This window comes from Camelina sativa, chromosome 5 (assembly GCF_030686135.1).
Source record: "Camelina sativa cultivar CO46 ecotype springtype chromosome 5, ASM3068613v1".
Lineage (NCBI taxonomy): Eukaryota > Viridiplantae > Streptophyta > Magnoliopsida > Brassicales > Brassicaceae > Camelina > Camelina sativa.
The window spans coordinates 21,805,654-21,819,281 of NC_141884.1; the positions used below are offsets into that span (position 1 = coordinate 21,805,654).

At 33.9% G+C, this 13,628-nt stretch overlaps 1 protein-coding gene, 1 long non-coding RNA gene and 2 pseudogenes across 2 annotated transcripts; 2 read left to right on the top strand and 2 right to left on the bottom strand.

Annotated features, from left to right (window-relative positions):
- The first annotated feature begins 4,223 nt into the window (after positions 1–4,223).
- LOC104789355 (F-box protein At1g69090 pseudogene) lies at positions 4,224–5,431 on the top strand (annotated as a pseudogene).
- Positions 5,432–6,471: 1,040 nt separating this feature from the next.
- LOC147944151 (uncharacterized) lies at positions 6,472–7,044 on the bottom strand. The gene has a single exon (XM_087512478.1). The coding sequence runs from the start codon at positions 7,042–7,044 to the stop codon at positions 6,472–6,474; it is 573 nt and encodes a 190-aa protein (XP_087368604.1).
- Positions 7,045–8,812: 1,768 nt separating this feature from the next.
- Positions 8,813–9,995, bottom strand: LOC147944152 (uncharacterized; annotated as a pseudogene).
- Positions 9,996–10,931: 936 nt separating this feature from the next.
- On the top strand, positions 10,932–12,566 carry LOC147944153 (uncharacterized). Its single transcript, XR_015598049.1, has 2 exons — positions 10,932–11,730; positions 12,169–12,566. It is a non-coding gene; the product is annotated as an uncharacterized LOC147944153 (long non-coding RNA).
- The last annotated feature ends 1,062 nt before the right edge of the window (positions 12,567–13,628 follow it).

Genomic DNA, 13,628 nt, shown 5'->3' on the forward strand with positions numbered 1-13,628 from the left:
ATCGTCAATGTAACGAAGCAGCTCATGCTTTAGCTAGTCTTAGGTGTACTAATTCATGTTTCTATTCAGATGTTTTGAACATGCCAATTTGGTTGATATCTTCTTCGTATCATTGTAACATTGATTCTAAAGTTAATATAATTCACATTTGATAAATTAAAAAAAATGTTCATAAACATGTTTAAGTTTTTTTCGAAGGAATTTATGTTAAGGTTATATATATATATATATATAAACAATATAATGTATCTCAAAGTTGGCTCTTTTGATTAAATCTTTTTAAAATTGTTGACCAAAAACATTTACCAATATCTTAGTAAATGCAAAATACCAAGTTTTAGAAAACTTTTAAAACTACATATTATATTTATATTAAAATAAAATTAATTTCCAAAAAATATACCGCGACATAGCGCGGGGTTTTATCTAGTTATTTTAAAATCATATATATAAAAGTAGAGTTTCAGTCTCTCTTTATTGGTCCAATTGGCAATACAATTTTAACAAAAAAAAATTTCTATTAAAACACAAATTTAAAACAATTAATTTTCACATTTAACTCACATTATATAAAACTGAAATCTTTATAGTTTCTCCCTATAAATTATGATTAACTTTATTTCTCCACTAAGTTGTATTAATCAATTGTATTAAAACAAAATAATAAATTAGAATTGTAACTCTCATTTTTCTAAATGTAAATTTTCATCATTTCTCTTCCTATAAATACTCATTATCTTATTCTCTTAGTCTATCACTCTTTCATTCTCTCATCTTCTTCCACTACTCTCAAATCTCTTTTTTTGTTTTGTTTTGTTTTGTATTTTTTTTTTTTATTATTGTTGTTGTATGGGTTATAAAAAATCAAATCAAATATCATTGTAAAAGCTTAGTTTTAGAGTTTGTATGATATGTATATCTTATATACTTATTTTAATTTTTTAAAATGTTTATCTCCATTTTCTATTTTATATTAACATCTTATAAGTCATTATTTTCATACTTCCTTACAATATTCACCACACAATAAGATCATAAAGTTGAAATGATCCATATGTATTTATCTATTATGTCTCTGGTTATCTCACATATTCATGTATCATTTTTAATAATTTATAAAGATTAATATAATATTTAAAGATCAATATAATTATCCATTTATCCATTTATAACGACTATTTTGTTTTGTGATCCAATTGTTAAATCTGCAGAAATCAATATAATATACATATTATTTTTTTATGATTTGAGGTTTTTGAAAACAAAAAGAACATAATTAAACAATTGGTTTTTTGTGTCTTTAACAAAATAAAAAATGATCCAAAAAACAAAACATATTCAACTGGAACTTAAATATAAAAATAAAATATAATTTTAAAAATATCATTTCACTAAATTCTCTAAAGATGAAACCATTAGTATGAAATCTAGCACTATAAATTAAATTGAGGAGTGAAAACCAAAAAAATATAAGTTATCCTTGGGATTTTAAAAATTATTGAGATTGAAGAATTCATATAATTTTATAAGAAAACTAATTTAGTTTGTCACTTAAAAAGTAATATTTTATATTTTGAAATATTATGTGTAAGTGTTGAGTTTATATCAACAAACAACCAAATCATGTGAATTTTGATTCAGCCACTTGGTATTCCTTTTATTTTAGGTTATAAAAAATTAAAATATTTATTTATAATTAAAGACATATAACTCCATTTAACTCAAATATAACTCCTATCCAATAATTGTACATTAATTCATTCCTCCTACTAATTTATTATCTTTCAAGAGAAATTATTTTTGGTTAAATTTTATTATTTTTTATTTATTTTGGTTGGCTAAACTTATATTTATATTTTGGTTGGCTAAATTAATATATTTCTCATGTAAAATTATTGTTTATAATATATTTCTCATTTCAAAGTTTAAAGCGATATATCATATATATAAAAGTAAGGTTTTGGTCTCTCCTTATTGGTTGATTTTCATTTAATGTTTTCTAATTTTTTATTTTATTTTTTTATTTGCTTTATAATTGCTTTAAACACAATACATTTAACTCACACATTAAAATAAAATTATAACTGAAAATAAAATAAATTATGCATTAATCATATTCTACCACTCAATTTTATTCAAACACAATAAATTACTATTGTAACTCCATAGTTCTAAATGTAACTTCCATCATTTTTATCATATAAATAAGCATTCTCTCAATCTATCATTCTCTCATATTGACATTTTTTTACTATCTCATTTTCACATTCTCTCATTATCTTCTACAATACCTCAAATCATTTTTCTTTTTTTTTTTGTTATTTTTTATTTCTTATTTTTGTTGTATGGGTTATTAAAAAAAATGAAATATCAATGTAAATTGTTAATGCTAAATTTTAATTTTAGAGACTACATGATATATATTTTACATTGTTCTTATTTTAAAAGATTTATCTCCTTTATCTAATTTGGATTATTATCTTATAAGTAATCATTCTCTCTTCCTCTCCCACCAATATCAAATGTTGTTATATCTCATATGTGTTGTAAGAGTTTGATTCAATATTTTAATTTAGAAAGTATTATATATATATATAGATATTATATTGTTCTATTTTTTAAAGATTCATCTCCATTATCTAATTTGGATTACCATCTTATAGTAAACATTCTCTCCTCCTATCCTACCAATATCAAATGTTGTTATATCTCATATGTGTTGTAACTTGTAAGAGTTTGATTCTATATTTTAATGTAGAAAGTATTATATATATTTAACATTGTTTTCAATTTTTATTTTATTTATATAAAAAAAAATATTTCTTTTATATTTCTTGTCTTTCTAATCTATTCATATTTATTTTTTAAATTTGCATAGTTAAATTTAAATTCACATATGTTGGTTTTAACAAAACAATCAACTTTATTTGAGAATTAGATGTTCCTATTCATTTTTAAACGATCAATGTGTAACATATAAGCATTTTGTCTTGCAATCACAAGTTCCATTTCCATTGCTTAACTCCATGGTTAAACTATAATATATGTTGTCCTATTTGTAGGAATAACAACATACTTATTTAATTTATTTAAAAGAACAGATGACTAAACGAAATAAACATTTCTCCAAATTTTATAATTCAATCAGTGAGTGTACTTATTACTTTGAAAAACTTTTACATTGAAGTTCATAAAATCATATAAGAAAACTAAATACTATATCACTTCAAATTTGGAAGGAAACACTTGGTATTCCTTTTAAAAAAAATCAAGACACATAAAAAAATTTATTAATATATAACTCACTTTAAAGACATTAAAGGTCATTTAACTCAAAAATAACTTCTATCCAATAATTTCATACATTCCTCCCACAAATAAATATATATATATATATATATATATATGTTCAAGATTGTATTTAAATATTACATAATTTTTTAGTTAGCTAAATTTATAGTCACATATATACAATATATATACATAAGAATTTATATTACTTATTAACACCATAATTCGACCCATTATTTGCTTAACTCAATATTGGTTTCAAAGCCAACTAAAGAAAAACAGAAACGATCTTATTGATATTAGACCAAAACATGGGCATACAAACATAATCACTTACACGGAAGATATTTTAAAAAAATAACTTATTATTGCAACATCAACGTATGAAGGGTTTACATAAGCAGTTAATTAGAAAATCTATAATACAATAAATGTATTGGAAACAATATCAGTCAATGATAAGATTGGATCCTCAAAAACAAGAAACAACATCTTCATAATTCATAAAAAATAAACGCCACAATTATACACATCTGAACGAAATGGTATAAACATATAGTGTATAAATAAAAGTGACGGCAAAGCCTGTATAGGCCTAATTAAAACGAAAAAATACAAAAGAGAAAACGAAAAAACCAAAAAAAAAACAAGAAAGTGCCAACTACACCACAACCCACGCGTTGCGTGGGGGAATCACCTAGTAACATAAAAAAAGAAAGCAATCTGACACACCTATCAAATATACACAAAGCTAATTTATCTCTCTTTTTTAAATCATCCAATATATTTTTTCCTAGTACATATATTATTTCAAAAGAAAGAATTCATTAGGGTCAAATGCAACCTATTTCACCTCTTTATATAAACTTACTCTAAGAGAGTGAAAAAGATAATACCTCCTTCAACCCACAAACTTGCCAGCTTAGCCGCCGATAAGCTATTCCAGCAAATGGCCTCCCCAGCGTTAGCCTTAGCCCAATCTCCTCCTCTAAAATCTCCAGCCGTCTCAGTCACTCGAATAATTCCTCATTGCTGGTCTGAGCTTCCTCTTGATCTCATGCGAATGGTTTTCGAACGCCTTGGATTTTTGGATTTTGACCGAGCTAAATCGGTTTGTTCATCTTGGCAATATGGTTCGAGACAATGTAAGCCAAACAATAAGATCCCTTGGATGGTTCTATTCCCCGTGGACAAGAATTATTGTCTCTTGATGAATCCTGAAGATAAAGAAAAGATCTACAAAAGTCAACATCTTGGTGACAATTTTGCAAAGAGTATTTGTTTGACGACTTATCGAAGCTGGCTTTTGATGCAACATCGTTACAAAGAGAAAGAAGTTCTTACTCGTACTTATCCAAAGCATTATGTATATATTATCGATCTTTTAACGCACGAGAGAATCAATCTACCAGCTTTCAAGTCAGATAAATATGGACTCTCCAACCCGATATTATGGATAGACGAGAAAACCAAAGACTACCTGGTTATCGGAATGGCTAATTCATTCATTCTGATTTCGTTCAAGAAAGGAAATAACTCGTGGAAAGAGATCCCCCAGTTGCCAAAGTCATGTACCGACGACTGTTTTAACATGGTATACAAAGATCACATGCTTTTTTGTCTCAACTGTTCTTTTCTCCATATTTTCGATTTTTCTGGAGAAGTTCCTCTGAAATTTTTCAGAACTAGTGTACGTGGATACATACCTACTGAAGGAGGTTACATTAGCCGTCCTTGTAATCCATGTATGAGTTTCTGTAAGTGTAATATGGTAGTCACTCTAAGTGGAGATGTCTTAATTGTAAAGAGCTTTGTTCCGCGTGGGCCCAAAACATGGACCTTTGAAATCTACAAGATGGATCCATCGACGGAGAACAATTGGGAGGAAATTGATTCTCTGGGTGATGAGTCAATTCTTCTAGAGTTGGGTATTACGGTGCTTGCTAAGGGCCAAGAGGGAATCACTCGTAACTCCATCTACTTCACTGAAAATAAGTATTTTGGGGGATATGAAAAGAATGGAATCTTCATATTCAATCTTGATACAAAGAAAGTTGAACAACAACCACAACCATTTGTTTCTTTGTCCATTCCATTGTCTCATGCTCAATGGTTCTTACCAAATTTCAAAAGAGAATGATTGATCATGTATTCTCTATATCGTTTAATTGTTTTTTTCTTATAAAAATAATATTGTGATCATTTGTATGTAGAGCATCTCTTTCACTTCAAAAAAGATAAAATAAATTAAATAAGAGAGATCAAGATTGTTGTATGTAAGCACTGAACACAAAAGAAATGAAATGTTTTTTTTTTTTTTTTTTGATGAAATGTGTAATTTATTGATCGATCTAGAAAGATATGAACAAAGAATTCAGAACACTACAAGAAAATAAAACTGAAACATAGCCGAAATCTACAAAGATATGAGTAAAAACAAACCACAAGAGCAGCTTAGGCCAAGCGCCCCATCGGGGGTGTATGCAGTCGCGAGCCAACCTAAAATTGCATCAAGTCTTTATAGGAGGCGAGGTTTGCGGGAATAGGAGAGGGAGGTAACTCTGTTGCGGATGGTCTTTAGAATGCGTTTAGCCAACTGAGGAGCCATAGAGAAGCCGTTGTGATGTATTCTAGCATTTCGTTCATGCCACAAAAGATAAATAGTTATATGAAAGCAGAACCTCGAGGTGGCGTCCTGATCGAGTGATCAACCGAGAGAGAGAGAGATTTCCCAATCAAGGTCTTGGAATCGATTAAGGAGAGAGCCTGCAAATTCTGACCACATGTTGAAGGAATAGGGGCACGCAAATAACTGTTTTCACCACATAAACACACAAGGCTGATCTTGTCCCGACTAGAGCTGTGGCTCATATGCAGTCCCGTTGGAAGTCTGTCTTGCACCGCTAGCCAGGTAATGAACCCACATCGTGGAATGCTTTGGCCAAACCCAAACAAGTGAACTCTAGTGTCTTAAGGGATAGTTATAAAATCATCATTACCCCATCTCCAACTGGTCCCAAGTCCAAAAGGAACCCTGCTTCACCAAGTTTTGTGCACCAAAGCAACCCAAATGGAACCTAGCTATGTGAATGTCCTCCATATCAAACGATAAGCAAATACTCTTGATACAAAAAACGCAATGGTAGATGGTAATGCACCACCACCACAAAAAACGCAATGTCATTCCACAAGAACGCACCACAACTTGTCCATCTCGTCAAAGCAACGCAATGGCAGCCTACCTGCGCAAGATAAGTACTTACTTGTCCAAGCCAACAATCTTTTACAAATCTCACCAATGAGGGGACTATAATCATGCGCTGTCATAGATGGGGAGGGTCTCCACTTGGATATACCTACGCTAACTGCCGTATAAACCGTCTCAAATTGATGACATGCACCCGCAAAGAGTGAAGATTTACTAGCATTAATGTGCAGTCCCAAAAACCGCGAAAACTCTTGGAAAACCAACATGGTTTCACGATTAGAGCTTGGAACGCCATATGGGAAAACAAGAATATCATCTTCAAAACTTAAATAGGAGACATTGACAGGTTCACGTCGTGGATGGCTGCCAATTCTCCCCTGTTGCAACCGCCTTGTCCATAAGCGGAGATAAAACATTTTGCACCATAGCGAACAAGTATGGAGAAAGGGAACAGCCTTGTGCTCCCAAAAAACCCCTTCAAACCATTGACCACCACTGAGAAGTGAGTAACACGATGAAAATATGCAGTGTTTTGGTCCCCACATCTTAACTAGTGCAAAGAAGAATTCTGCTTGAAAAAAAATGATCTTCTAGTTCAGCTAGCATGTTCAGAGGAATCTGAGACAGGTAACATGCTCTCTTGAGAAGGATCAGAGAGCGCTGCAGTTTGCAGAGAGCAGAATGTACTCTTAGTATAAGCATCAGCCACATGTCGTGGTAAGTCTCCAAATTTTGGAGTCCAAACTTTGTGCGTTTCAAAACTCGGAGATGATACTTAAGCGTGGAGAGGCAGACCACACCTAAGCTAATGTTCGGAGAAAAGAGTGGTGAGTAGCCATACACTTTTTTTGTTTAAAAATGGCTTGCGGTGACCTGTGTTTTCGGAGGAGAGATGAATAACACAATGGGTGTGATCTGAAAATGCCACCAGCTTCAAAAGAAGCATTGGTTAAAGCAGATGAGTTTGTTGTACTATCTGACATAAATCCGCCCAGAGAGCTCTTCATTCAGAAGCAAAATTGGACGCATACACAAAAGAGCAGATTAGCTGAACACTAGAGTTTACCAGATGAATGGAGAACGTTAGATGTTGCGAGAACTTTTGACCAGCGGAGTCACAACAACATTGTTATGAGCTGACTTTGATCTAGTGATTGGAGCCATGATTGAAACTAGTACAAGAGATTAAAGCTAAACCTTCCCTTTAACCCAAGTCTTTTTCTAGAAAATTAGGTTAATTGTTGGAGGCTAAATTCTTATTGATCATAAGAGGTCTTTATATAAGACCCACGTACAAGCCGACTTAGCATAATTAGAAAAGGAAAATCACCAAAACCTTAATCTAATGTTAAAAGGAAAAGACTCTCAAACCCGATACTAAAACCAAAACTATTAAACCAAATCATCAAAATCATAACATGTATCATTACTCCCCTCTTCCCCTTGAAGCTTGTCCTCAAGCTTCATCTCATGGTGTGCCCCTCGCAGCTGCTCCGCGTCTGTCCACATATTCCACCCATTCCTTTGTTGCATACGGTTCATCCTCTTGATCAGCTCCGTCATTAACTAATGTGATTTGAAAAAGAACTGGTTTGCAAACATGCCCTCGTGTGAAGAATTCGTCACAGTTAAAACAGAGACCTTTTGCTCGTCGCTCCGACATCTCTGTGCTAGTCAATTTCTTCAAAAATGGTTGTTGAGAAACTTGTTTCAGTTCCGATTGTTGAGGCAACAGAGATTCCTTGTCATGTCCGCTTTGGCTATCTCGATTCCCAGCCACTACTGGCTTAGTGAACAAGATGGACTGTCGAGCCGTTGGGGCCAAGTGTCCTCCAAACGTTCTGTAACAACCCGTCCCGTGGACCCCACTAGCCCCCCGCTAGCTGTCCTAACGGACCATCCATGGACCCTGCTAGCCCCCCGCTAGCTGTTCCAACGGACTCCAAGCTGGCCCTGCAGGGCATCGATCCTAATCCATCACTGTGGATATCCAAATCCACCAGTAGGTTATTGGTGCGCCAGGCGTTCCTCGAACCCTGGTCCTCACCCTTTAACAACCTTCCCACAGGACAAGTTGTCCCCATCAATGAATATAATATTGATCGGGATAAATGAGCTCGAACGTGTGACAACCCGTCCTGTAGATCAATTGGTGACAGCTTGTCCTGTGGGAAGGTTGTTAAAGGGTGGGGACCAGGGTTCGAGGAACGCCTGGTGCACCAATAACCTACTGGTGGATTTGGATATCTACAGTGATGGGTTAGGATCGATGCCCTGCAGGGCCAGCTTGGAGTCTGTTGGGATGGCTAGCGGTGGGCTAGTGGAGTCCACAGACGGTCCGTTGGAGCAGCTAGCGGTGGGCTAGTGGGTTCCGCGGGACGGGTTGTCACACGTTCGAGCTCGTTTGTCCCCATCAATATTATATTCATTGTCCCTCGCATACTCCATGGCTTTAAATATCGTCTCGGGTCGTAGATACTAAACTTCTTTCCGCAAACTATCAGTTAAGCCAGCACAAAATTGCCATAACTGTTGGTCACCCGTCAGCCTTGTTTGTCTTCCTAGACATTCTTCAAATTGGTTGCAATATTCATCCACGGTCCCTGTATGTCGCAAATTACTAAGCTCACCTACAAGATTAACAGCATCTGCCCTCCCAAATCTACTTTTGCAAATTCTTTTAAACTCTATCCACCCCAATCTATGTGTGATCAACCTTCACAAATTTGCATTCCAATGGTAGGCCTGTCCTATTAACACAAACGTAGCTTGTCGTACTCTTGCGTAATCATCAAATATTCCTTGGTCCTCAAAATAATCCTCACACTTCTGCAACCATTCGATTGCATTAGTTGTTCCATCATAAGGTGGAAACTCCATTTTAACCGGAGTCACCACATAACCCTCGGTTCCTCTTCCTCCGCCTTCTTTCCCGTCGGGAGAGCCCCTCCAACCTCTGCCCTTTTTGTAGCCTCGGGGATCTCCCGTTTCAGACCCCAATTTTTCATCCAAGGGAGCAACCCCGATCTGCCTTACAGGCCACTCTCCCCCTCCATCATTTAGTCGATGTCCCCTGTCCATGCCTACTGAACCTTTAACCCAGGGACCTTCTGCCTGAATTACCCTATGTTCTCCTCCTTTGTTTTTTTATCTAAGATACCAACACCGTTTCCGTTTCTCCCAAGTCTGCATCTCCTCCTATCCCCGCAGAGATAGAACTAATCTTGGCAGAAAGTTCTCCTTGCTTCTCCGTTACTTCCTTCTTAAATTTTTGTTGATCTTCTCGCAGCTCTTCCACCATCAATTTAGTTTGCTCTCTTTCCTCATGTACAGCTTCGGTAGTCGCTGCTAGGGCTGCTTGCTGGGACGTCGAAGCTTCCTTGAGTTCGCCGATGGCATTGCACATCGGCTCAACACTCATGTTCAGGTCTGCTTTCCATTCACTTTTCAACTCTTCAAACATCTTCTTAATCTGCTCGAATTGGGATGTTGTCATGACTTCCCCTGTTATTGGAACGTCCTGCTCTGATACCAAGTTGTTATGAGCCGACTTTGATCTAGTGATTGGAGCCGTGATTGAAACTAGAACAAGAGATTAAAGCTAAACCTTCCCTTTAACCAAGTCTCTTTCTAGAGAATTAGGTTAATTGTTGGAGGCTGAATTCTTATTGATCATAAGAGGTCTTTATATAAGACCCACGTACAAGCCGACTTAGCATAATTAGAAAAGGAAAATCACCAAAACCTTAATCTAATGTTAAAAGGAAAAGACTCTCAAACCCGATACTAAAACCAGAACCATTAAACCAAATCATCAAAACCATAACATGTATCAAACATCAGCAGAAGAGACAACCCAGATTCGGCCTAGCCGATGATTATGAATTATTCGAAGCAGATCGACTAAAATATGGTAATGTGGTTTCTGTCCCATCTCATTACCATCTCAGAAGCTCAACCAAATAGGAGAAAGATCATATGTATACTTTGGTTTTAAACTTTTTTGGAGACTGCTTTAGTAATACCCATAGTTTTCCAACTATCCTAAAACCATACAATATAAGAAATAAGATAACAATCAGTTGTGGAAATTTTTTTTTATAAAAAATAAAATATAATAAAAGAATCATTAACTAAAAAGAACCTTCCAATGATACAAAAACATAAAACAACGTTGATCAATGGTTGAAAAAATCTTCTTTATATAGATGAATGAAAAGTATTCAGAAGTTTAGCTTTAACTCAAAATCTAAAGAAATTTATTAAATCTAATATTTGTTATTGAAATCAAAGATTCTATATTAAAAACTAATAATATCAAATTGCATAAAAATATGTTCTATATTAAAAAGATTCTTGATACATCACAAAAGGGCTGGCAAAGATAATATCATTCTAAGAAATAAAATGTATACTATATTAATTGTAGAAAACTGATGTAGCAAAAAAATAAATAATAAGGACTATGTATTCAATTTTGATCTTCTTAAAGAAGGCTTTTATCATATTTTTTTCTTGTTTGGGAGACAAGTATCCATCAAATGAAGTATTTAATAAGTTAAAGTTTTAAGGCTAATCGGCTTATTTACTCTTAAATATACAACTAGCTCTATATTGTGTCGTTTTGAATGTGGATAGCTAGTTTTAAGATTTACTCTCGGTTGTATATACATATAAGTTTCAGGAACTCGTTATCAGATCATTCTGCCGCCCGCCGTACCTTTCCACAAACATAATTTTGTCCACAATAAATCTCTGTAATATCATATCAGACAAAGCAATGAAAGAGACACATCCCTTTCCCACCATCGAATTGTTTCATGTGTCATGGAGGGCAAAACGGTCATTCAACACTTTAACATCCGCAAACCAAAATTGAGGATTTTGGGGATGGGTGTCGATCGACACCAGGATAGTGTCGATCGACATCAGCTTTTTTGGTTCGACCAAATTGTTTTAATTCGCTATTTTAGTTTGGTTTGGTTTATTTGGGTTGTCCAAACCGGGTATATAAGCGGAAAAGCGACAAAGTGAGGGTTCTAGAGTGTTTTGGTCGCCGTTGAGAGAAGAAAAAGAGAGAAAGGAGAGAACATGTGAGTTGAGAGGTTTTTGGTTTGTTCTTGGTGAGATATGTTCCTGTGGAGTGGAGATCTAGAGCTAAGGACGAAGGAGGAGCTTCCTAAGGTGTTGGATTCTTCATCTTTTGGTCAGAATATTCCTGCAAAGAGGTGGTGAGTGTATGACCATGGCTGATCTAAGCCTGAGATCTCTTATGTTTTGCTGGTTTGGTGTTGTTTTGGTGTTTTTCTTGTTGGTTGTGATTGCTTTAGGGTCTCTAATGGTTCATGTGACTTTTGGGTGAGTTCTGGATGGATTGGAGATGGATTGGAATGGAGATTCAACGATCGGCTTCGAGCAGAACGCGTCTGCGGAGTCGGTGTCGATCGACACCAGGTTGGTGTCGGTCGACACCATGGGTCAGTGTCAATCGACACCACTCTGGTGTCGGTCGACACCAACTTGTATGTTGTGTGGTTTCCTGGTTTGTTGTGTTTGTTAAACATTAGAATCTCAGTTGCTTGTATGTATAGCCCAGTAGATGGAAGGATTGCCTTTCTAAGTATTTGTGATAATACTTACGCATCTCAATTGTTGTTTGTGGTGTGCAGGTATGTGACGTGGAATCATGGCGATGAGGAGGAGGATGATCTAAGGTCTCGGTTGTGTGTTGTTGGACTTTGTTATATTGTTTATATTGGAACCTTGGCTAGAGTTATGCTAAGTTGATGGATAGAATGCTTAGGAATGTTTTTGTATTGGTTTTGTTTGGTTGGTATGTTTCTGTTGTGTATAATGGTTGTTATTGGTTTAATAAGGAGTTATGGTTTGGATTGGTTTAATTAGGTAGTATGAGATGCTTAATTATATATTGTATTTATTATTAATAAAAAACGGGTCGGGTTGTTTCAAACACTATGCCATAAAGAATTTTTGTGGCATTCTTATAGGTTTTCATAATGTGGCATTGTGAAATAATTATTTTTAAAAAGTGCAGTTTTGGCAAAAATCCCTTTTCTATTTCTTTTTTTCATTAAAAAAATATTCTTAAATAAATATATAATTACTTAATTTAAGAAGGACAATACTCACAAACAGCATAAAACTATGTTTTATTTACAAATTTAACATATCATTCTAAAGTTTTAAAAAAGCACCATATTCCAAAATTAAGTTTTCAAAAGTTAAATCTGAAACTCTAAATAATAAACTTTACCCCCTAAAAACTATAACCTAAATATAAAATTATCAACCCAAGTCTAAAAAAAATATAAAAAGTAATTAAAATATTAAGTGTGTCAATTAGTACTATTTTTGAAATTTTGTGGTGTGTGTTATAATTGTCCATAAAACTTGATTTAGTGTTATTTGAAAGAATTTCTCTTAAGTTTATATCTAAACAATGTATCTCAAAATTGGCTCTTTTGAGGTAATTTTTTTAAAGTTGTTGACCAAAAAATTATAACAAAATATTAGTAAATGCAAAATACCAAATCTTAAAGAACTTTTACATCTACAATTTACATTTATATTAAAATAAAATTAATTTCCAAAAGATATACCGCGCGAGATAGCGCGGGGTTTTATCTAATTATTTTTAAATAACATGAAAAGGAAAGCAATCTCACACACCTATCAAATAGACACAAAACTTATATCTATCTTTTAAAAATCATTTCATATATATATGTTTCTAAGTATATATATTATTTCAAAAGAAAGAAATGATTAGCATCAAATACAACCTATTTCACCTCTTTATATAAACTAACTCTAACAGAGTGAAAAATAAAATAAAAAAGATAATACCTCCTTCTGTAGAGAATCAATCACATTGATGACTATATCAATCACAATAGTGATGATCGGATATCAATTACCAACATATGTAAAGTCGTATCTCTTGTATTTACTCTTATAGGAATACCCTAGTCTATACTCTTCTTGTATAAATACTCATGTTCATAATTCAATAAGAATCATCCTTCTCAATAATCTTATATGGTATCACGAGCTTAGATCCACAAACACAAAACAAAAAAAAAAAAAATTTCGTCTTCTTCATCAACTC

Coding starts and splice junctions, on each gene's coding strand:
- LOC147944151 (XM_087512478.1), bottom strand. CDS start 7,044: ATGTGGGGACCAAAACACTGCATATTTTCATCGTGTTACTCACTTCTC.